This window comes from Orycteropus afer, unplaced genomic scaffold (genome assembly GCF_000298275.1).
Source record: "Orycteropus afer afer isolate SDZICR_OR568_19922 unplaced genomic scaffold, OryAfe1.0 scaffold00505, whole genome shotgun sequence".
NCBI lineage: Eukaryota > Metazoa > Chordata > Mammalia > Tubulidentata > Orycteropodidae > Orycteropus > Orycteropus afer.
Genome location: NW_006922092.1, coordinates 1,150,229 through 1,159,226, shown reverse-complemented (window position 1 = coordinate 1,159,226; position 8,998 = coordinate 1,150,229). Strand labels below are relative to the sequence as shown.

General features: G+C 41.2%; 2 protein-coding genes across 2 annotated transcripts; both read left to right on the top strand.

Annotated features, from left to right (window-relative positions):
- The first annotated feature begins 611 nt into the window (after positions 1-611).
- Positions 612-1,594, top strand: LOC103209598 (pro-platelet basic protein). Its single transcript, XM_042782911.1, has 3 exons — positions 612-732; positions 1,206-1,341; positions 1,492-1,594. Exons 1-3 carry the CDS (start codon positions 612-614, stop codon positions 1,592-1,594), a joined length of 360 nt encoding a protein of 119 aa, XP_042638845.1.
- A 6,336-nt stretch (positions 1,595-7,930) lies between these two features.
- LOC122151514 (platelet factor 4-like) lies at positions 7,931-8,777 on the top strand. Its single transcript, XM_042782912.1, has 3 exons — positions 7,931-8,048; positions 8,402-8,531; positions 8,690-8,777. Exons 1-3 carry the CDS (start codon positions 7,931-7,933, stop codon positions 8,775-8,777), a joined length of 336 nt encoding a protein of 111 aa, XP_042638846.1.
- Positions 8,778-8,998: the final 221 nt, after the last annotated feature.

The window sequence follows — 8,998 nt, the reverse complement described above, 5'->3', positions numbered from 1 at the left end:
GAAACTTCCTTTCATGTACTACATGTTTATTGATTTGTTTACTAATATTTTTTATAACCTACTGTGTATTGCACAGGGAGTGCTGGCAGCACAGAGATGAAAGCATTGGGCTGCCAACCAAAATGTTGGCATTTTGAACCCTGTAGCTTCTGCACAGGAGACTCAGGTATTCACAAAGTGTCTAACAAGCCTACAAATTGCACCATGGAAAAGGGAGGAAATACCGTTGCATAGTTTTACAAAGAAAATACATACCTTATTTCAATCTAGTTTTCACTTCCTTAAGTAGAGGCTTGTATATATGTGAGGTAGATATTGAGAAAGGGAAAATGGGAGTAGGAAGGGAACCACAAAATGAAATTTAACAGGAACTCCAACTTGCCTGGTGTTTATCTGTGTTGGGCACAATTCAGCCACCCTGAGAAGTATCACTACATACCCTCATTCCTGCTCCTCTTCCTCCTCCTCCTCCTCTTCCGCTCCCTCCTTGCTATCCTTGAGGGAGTGTATATAAAAACCTGAAGAGTCACTAAGTTGATGACTTCTAGGCATCAATTCACCCTCACACTGAGGTCTCTTGGCTCTGGGGACCAACTAGCCAAATCTTCACCATGAGCGTCAAATGCAACAGCACCCCTTCTTGGAACAGTGCTAGGCCGTTTGGTGTCCTGCAAGTGTTGCTGCTATTGACACTGCTCCTGTCTGCACTAAGTCCATGCACCAGCCAAGAAAGCAAGAGAAAACTGGAGAAAGCTGAAGGTAGAAGTGCTGCTTTCTTGTAGCTGCGGCTATTTCTGCTATGGCTGCATCTGTGGGCAAGACAGTGCTAGAGCTCCCGGGGAAGGAGAATGTGGTTATGCTAATAACTCGAAGGGGAGCCACACTCAGGGGTAGCCAGGCCCTCCGCCAGCCTTACTAAAGACTTACCAAAGACTTTAACAGCACATTTTCTCATAACAGCGCTTATGAGATAGATAAATTATCCTCAATTTACAATAAAGGGAACTGGGAACAAATCAATAGTTCAGGTGTCTGAAAGAAACCAGCAGCTGCTCCGCAGGAGAAAGAGGAGACACTCTGCTTTCATAAAGATTTACAGCCTTAGAAACTTTATGGGGCAGTTCTACTCTGTCCTACAGGGTTGCTATGAGTCAGAATCACCTTGATGGCAGTAGATTTTAATACAGTCACAATTTCTTCCTCAGTTAACTGTGAAGTAGTTCCACTGAGTACTGAACTACGCTGCATGTGTGTGAAGACTACTTCTGGAATTCATCCCAGTTACATCAATGGTTTGCAGGTGAACAGGGCAGGAGCCCATTGCCACAAAGTCGAAGTCATGTAAGTTCTTGCTTCTACACTACTGACTCATTAAAGGAAGCCCTCCATCTTCATGCACTCCTCTGCACCTATACTATTTTCTCCAGTCCCGTTGATTCTTTCTGAGAGTCAAGTCATGGACTCGTGGATAACTCTGTTCTCTTTTTGCAGAGCCACGCTAAAGGATGGGAGGAAAATCTGCCTAGACCCAGAAGCTCCGATGGTCAAGAAAATAGTCCAGAAAATTTTGGAAAGTGGTGGATCACCTGCTTAATCTGTTCATTTTCTACCAAAACTTTTTATTCTCCAGGAAGGGTGGGATGATAAGTATTGGATTTGTAGAGATCTTATTTATCTAGCATACTTATTCTTACTGTATTAAACTTTGGATATGTTTACCTTCCTGTCTCAAAAATCACATTTTACTCTTAAAAGGCTGGTTAAAAGATGCCTTAGAGAAGATGAAAAGTACAAAAGCCTAGTTTCAAGAGATATAGTTTAACTTCCTAACTCTTGGATAAATAAGTACTTTCACTTTTTTATTTGAAAACGTTTTTCCAAATATATTTGTGGATCAACTTATCTTGCTGTACAACAATACACACCCAGGATGATTAACGTATTTCACAATGGTCAATGATATTGAGAATCACACAGTGCCCAGCATAGAGTAGTTTTTCAACAAATGTTTGTTAATGTATTTAGAGACTTATTAGAATTCTTCAGTGTCTAGTTCTAGGATATCCTCCTTCAAAGCATCCTCTGAAAGGTTTTTCTAATGTTTATGGTAGCCTTCAAATCCTAAAAATAATAAAATTATATAGAGTGAATATTATAAGCAGTGGTTATTTCCTTTAAAATAAAGATATGGGATAATAATAGAACAAAGACTGTATGATAAAAACACATTACTATGCTGTATGAATCACTCTGACATGTCTGCATGTGTTTGCATTTACTTTATAGCCACATGGTTACAGTTTCAGTATTAGAAGTGTATTTGCACAATAAGTACAATAGAGCACTTAAATTTTACTAAATGACTTATTTTTCCTTTTTAATCAACAGACTTTCATTCATTTTTAACTCTTAACATTTATACCCACATAATTCTTATAGAAGTATTAATATGAAATAAAAATTTGCTATTGTTTTATTATCATACAATGTTAATTTTCAGGGCATTGTTGAGGGAGAGAAAAAACCCTAATTCTTCTCTTTTTATTTTTTTCACACATTAGTACTTCATAATATGGTCATAAAACTCACTCCTTAATGATCTTTGGCATTTTTAATGTGGTATAATGAGAGCTAAAATTTGTTAAACTTTTAAATATGCCAAACATATTGAGTGTTCTGCATTCACAAATTAAATAATGCTTAAAAGATAGCTGTGATCTAAAAGCCTACTTTATGGAACAAAAACAACTGGGTCATCTGGTTCCACTGCTTACTAGCTGTGTAACTTTAGGCAGATTGTTTGACTTCTCTCTGCCTCAGTTTTTTTGTCTCTAAAGTGGTGATAATAATACTGCATACCTCACAGAATTGATGTGAGGATCAAATGAGTTAATAAATTTAAAGGGCTTTGAATATTGTGTGGCAGACAATAACCCATATATAAATACTATAAACAAGTCATATCTGGGATGCCTCAGAACCAACAGACCCTACTTTGCTGAGCTACATCTAATATGTATCATACCAGATTGCACGGTTCTTATAGGTTCTCCCCAATTTCTAGATAGCCAGGAGGCCATTAACAAAAGGAAGATCATAACTAACATGGATTGTTCCATAGACATAGCATCTTTGTGATCAGAGCCTGATCCTGTGCCATCCTCATAATAGCACATGGAAAGTAGCTTTTATTACTTATAATAAGCAGCCAACATGCAACATGCAAGTGGTCCCACTGGCTCAAAAGCTATCTAGGTGGAGAGGCCAACTCTTCCATGACTACCGCATTTTGTATCATGGATGAGGGACTCAAATAGGGCACTCACGGGACACTCCAATCACCCCTGACTTCTGGAAATTGTCCTAATGAATACCAAGAAACAAAACAACAACAACAACAACAACAAAAAACCTTCCACACAAGCCCTCCACCTGGCTTCCTGGGTTGAGAGACACAGTAGAAGCCTACCTGCTATACAGGTCTCCCCGGTAGGTCCATTTAGGGGGGATGTGAGCTTAATGTTACTATGTGCTGGCTATAGAACCTCAGCTGAGGAAACTGGGAGAGAAACTAAGACAGAAAGGTAGCACTAAAGAATATTTAAAACCCAGGAATTATCCAGGGTTGAGCAGTATGGACCCAGTTATTTTAATACCTCCAGACTGTTTGACTACTTTTATCTTTTTTACCCTGCAATGGGCAATCTACTTCCGTAGAGACACCGCCTTGGAAACCCAACAAGGGGCTGCTAGGAGTGGAAATTGACTTGGTTGCAGTGAGTTTTTTTGTTTGTTTGTTTGCTTTGAGTAACTAACAACATGAACCTTCAGTGGGAGTGGTGTTTTGTTCTGAGGCTTAACCATGCTAGCAGAGGGAGGAATGGAGAGAACCATGGCCACCTGGGTGGTCCAACAAATGCATCCTCAAACTAGTGATTATTATCATTAATACGATTAGTAGCCTCAGTATTACAGAGAAGAAAGTTGAAGTTCAAAGAGATTAAGAAACTTCCCCATGACCAGACAACTAAAATAAGAGTGGGGATTTGAAAACAAGCTTTTAACCACTACACCACACCACTTTCTTTGATTGTTCTTTTTTCTAATAAAAAGATTATACCATATATCATATACTGTTATGACACACAAAATAGGACTTGATAAATAAACAACTCGACAATACATGTTACATATAATAGTTAGGGAGAAGAAATAAGGTCAGCGATTTCTAACATGCACATGGATTTTGGAGGGGCATTCATACGTGGTGGTTGTTTTTGTTGTTGTTAGGGGCTGTCCAGTTGTTTCTGATTCATAGTAGCCCTACATACAATAAAACGAAACACTGCCTAGTTCTGTGCCAACCTCACAATTGTGGCCATGTTTGAGTCCATTGTTGCAGCCACTGTGTCAATCTGTCTCCTCGAGGGCTTCTCCAGAGATTGATTCTTCCTGCTCTCATGATCAAAGTAAGCAAGATAAAGTCTCACCATCTACATGTCTAAGGAGCATTCTGGCTATACTTCTTACTTATGGATGACATTCATAAACATTTCATAAACTTTGAATTATTAAGGCTTCCTTTCATTGTCTCCTCACCATCATAGGCTTGATTGATATCTTAAAATGTTTTAATTACAAAATAAATGCATTTATTAAGTAATTTTTAACCAAAACTATACACAGGCATGTGATAAAGCAGTTAATACAGATTACAGTCATTTTCATTAATTCTTCTCTAATAATTCAAAGTATTTCAGGCACCATCTCCTCTATATCTCTAGTGGTCCCCCACTAAAACCTGACAGGGCCAGCTCCTGAGACGTGACACAGTGTTTTCACTACTCTTGTGCCTCTTGAGGTACAAATGTCTTTTAACGTGTGTGCACATAGTGAGTGAGTTATTCCATTTAGACACAGAGAAAGACTGGTTTAATTGCCACTCACCCTACCCTAGATTCCTTTACACTGCAACTATTGAAACAAAGGTTAAGGTTGTGCAAACCCAGTATGCTGCCCACATATCCAGGACTCTTCCTCATAACCGTTCCTTCTGCTGCAAATCCACTTTGAGAGCTCAGGTTTCAGTTCCATAAACACTTATGAATTACAATGTGTTCTGCATTAGCATTTGTGTTGAATGCTAGATGTTCAGTAACACATATCACAGAGAATTGTCCCTGAAGAGATTACTGTCTGATGGGAGATACTGGCAAGTTAAAAAATAATTACAACCATATGTAATGTGTTCATATAGAGCTATGCTCCAGTTACATGAAGGAACAGACACGTGAACAAGTAGAAGCCTCATTATCATCATCATCATCTTCAACATTTATTATTTTAACTAATCTAGCTACTTTGCATAGAGTCCCTACTAATGCGTTGGAATAGCAATTAACAATTATTATGATCTCTAACCTCATAGAGCTTTCTATTTAGGGAGAGAAATAGTTTTAAACACTTAAATATACAAATACATATATGCCTGTATATTTATTTGTGTTATAATATATACGTGTGTTCTGGTTACCTAGTGCTGCTCTGACAAGAATATACCACAAATGGGATGGCTTGAACAAACAGGAGTTTATTCTCTTACAGTCCGGGAGGCTAGAAGTCTGAGTTCAAAGTGCCTGGCTCTAGGGGCTGTGTGAAAGCCCCTCAACCTTGGGATTCATTTCTGCCTCTTGTTCCCAGCCCACTGAAGCCAGAGACATCTCTTCACTCAGGTAACTACTGGCTGCTGAGGCTAACAAGCCCAAGTTTGACAACTAAAAAGGCACAGCCCCGATGTTACCAAACTACGTGGCAGGCCATTAATTCAAGTCCATTGAAAGTCCCAAGGTTGGCAGAGCATGGCAGACTGCTGAACGACGACACAGGTACATGCAGGGTTCAAGTGTGCAATAAGCTAAAGACCATTCCCCAAAGCTTCTCCTTATATGCAGGAAGCAGACCATAGTCCTAAGGCAGCTACTCAGCTGCTCACAGTAGATTCCCCCATGGAGTTGATTACCAGTCTCATCATGGGGAATACTACATCCAGCTGCCCAGCTAGCTACTCAAGCAGGCCCAGCCAAGTTGACACACAAAGTGAACTACCACAGTGTGTATGTTTGTGCTATAATATATATGTGTATGTGTATATAAAAAGAATGTTGACTATACCATGGACTGCCAAAGGAACAAACAAATCTGTCTTGGAAGAAATACTGCCAGAACGTGCCTTACAAGTGAGGATGGTGAGATTTCATCTCACATAATTTGGGCATGTTATCAGGAGGGACCAGTCCCTGAAGAAAGAAGTCATTCTGAGGAAAGCAAAGGGTCAGCCAAAAAGAAGAAGATGCTCAGCGAGACGGACAGACACAATGGCTGCAACAATGGGTTTACACGTATCTCCAATTGTAAGGATGCCACAGAATCGGGCAGTGTTTCGTTCTGTTGTGCCTGGGGTCACTAGGAGTTGGAACGGACTCAATGGCATCTAACAACAATAACAATGTGTATATATGAGTGTCTGTTTGCGTACATGTCTATTACCTGTGAGAAATAGGGAAAGCAAAGAGTATTACAGGATAAAACAAGGGAACACATTCAGATTTAGTGGACAAGGAAGGCCCTTTTGAGGAAGTTATATTTAAGCTGACACCAGGAGTATAACTAGGTCTTAGCTAGCTGATGAAAGGGCAAGAACTTTGCAGACCGAGGAATAAAATAGCATATCCCTGCAGAAGTCTGGCACTGGGAAGTTAGCTAGTTTCACAGGAGCAGGAGCAGGAGCAGGAAGCCAGCCCTTTGTCACTGTCAATTAGTGTGAGTCTCTGGCTTTGGAATGAGTTTTGTGCTTTACACTAATAAAGAGTCACATTACCTCTTTTTCAGGGAAGGGAAGATGTTCCATGAGGATCTCTCCACCTTCCCTGTGCTGGATTCTGATGCACACCCCACTCTCATCTCCACAGCATTTCCACGCTCGTTGGTGCTTCCAGACCATCTGTGTCTCCTTCTGAAAGCGTCACCGCTCCCCACCCACAGTGTAGCTCATTTCACCCTGTCATTGGTACTGCCCAAGGACAGAGCTGGCACTGAGAGCAGTGGCCTGCAAACCCTTCTTCTTGTCCTCTCTTCTGAGCTAATTATACAGGGCTGAGCAGAACAGAGTGAGATCCAGGGCCTACATTTTTACAAAAATAATACTTTCAAATATTCGTTTTGTAATTCTTCTAAGAGTGAGAGAATAAAGGAGGATGACAGACCCTACTTCTTACAGTACAGTAGATGATGCAGAACCAGACAGATCCATTCAAGACACTATGAAAGCTTTCACATTCAGGGAAAATCCAGAAAGGAGTCATTCCCCGAAGACCAAATTCAACATTGTAGTTCAGAAAGTAATTACAAACAGCACATTCTCAGCACACACCCTCAACCAATTCAACTCAGTATTAATCACCAACAAAAAAAAGTAGGAATTTATTGGCAGGTCTTGGTCATGCACTTGGGAGTTGGGAAGGCACCAGAAAATGTCCCAGTCTTGAAAGTATTATGTAGTGTAATTTGCGTTATAATTACACAGAACTCTGCTATTACTCATAACAAAGAAAACACACGTTTTAGTTTGAGTGATGTTTCCATCTTCTAATTGTGCATGTTATCTGTGCTCAGGCTGAGGGTTAAGGATCCTGCAAAGAGCTGTCAGCAAACGCAGCAGAATGCCAGCTTTTTTTTTTTTTAATCTTGGCAGGCCAGAGCCCAACAATGTTTCAAAAGTGTCTCAACTTCTGCACCACAAGCCCTCACTCTCCACCCCAAGGCTTCCGGACTGAACTGACAGAGGGGATAAAATAGGCCTAGAGCTTCTCCCCTGCAGAGCTTCTGCCTTGACTTCCCCTGAGCGTTCTGATCCTGCTGAAACCTCCACGACATGAACCACCAAAGGAGCTCCGGCGCCTGGCATGCTGGGCCCAGCCCGCTGCTGCTGCTCCTGCAGCTGCTGCTCCTACCAGCCGTGGTTGCCTTCAGCACCAGCGCCATCACCAGTGGTAGGAGCAAAGCAAGGCAGGGAGGGATAGGGGCAGTGGGGAAAGAGTCCGGGAATTCTGGAGACTGGAGAGGAGTCATTAACCACTAATGAGAAGAATTAGAGTTTACTGCGGCTTGCTAAGTAGGCAGGCACTGGGCTTGCTAAGTAGGCAGGCACTGGGCCAAGCCCTGTAGTACATTTTACCATTTAGCCAACTTAATTATCTTCTTTTTGAGGAAGGTAACTAAATGTGCATAAGGGAATAAAGTCCAAATGTAGTTGATAGGCTACCCAAAGTACTCTGTAACAACTCACGGAGTTGCTACTCCTCGCTTCTTTCCTGCATCTCTACCTCCTCTCTCCACCCCACAGTTGACCCCTCAGGAGAAGACTCAGACCTAGGTTGCATGTGTGTGAAGACCACCTTTGCAGTCCATCCCAAGCATGTCACCAGCCTGGAATTGATCAAGGCGGGACTCCACTGCCCCAAGGCCCAGCTGATGTGAGTCTTTGCACGGCTGCATGCCTGCCCAGCCTCTAACCCCCTCTGCCCATCCTTTTCCCTCTCTGCCCACCCTCTGCCCCCTTTGCCCATCCCTACCAGATCTAATCCTCTCTTAAAGCCCAAGGACTGAAAGCTGCTGTTCTTTTCCCTCCCAGAGCCACATTGAAAAATGGGAGGAAGATTTGCCTGGACCAGCAAGCCCCCCTGTATAAGAAAATAATCCGGAAGCTTTTGGAGAATTAGCTACTAGCTACCTAAATTTGTACCTTTGCTACCTAACTTTTTTTTTTTTTCCACTTTTAATCTAACTCTGCAAAAATCTTTTGATCGTTGCATTACCCTTCAAATGCTAAATAAATCAATAAAATAACTCAGGCTGTGTTGTGTTAAAAATATTTCTTAATGGTAAAGCAAAGAAATAGTGGGAATAGTTTCATGTAAGAAAAATTTCCAGAATTTTGTTG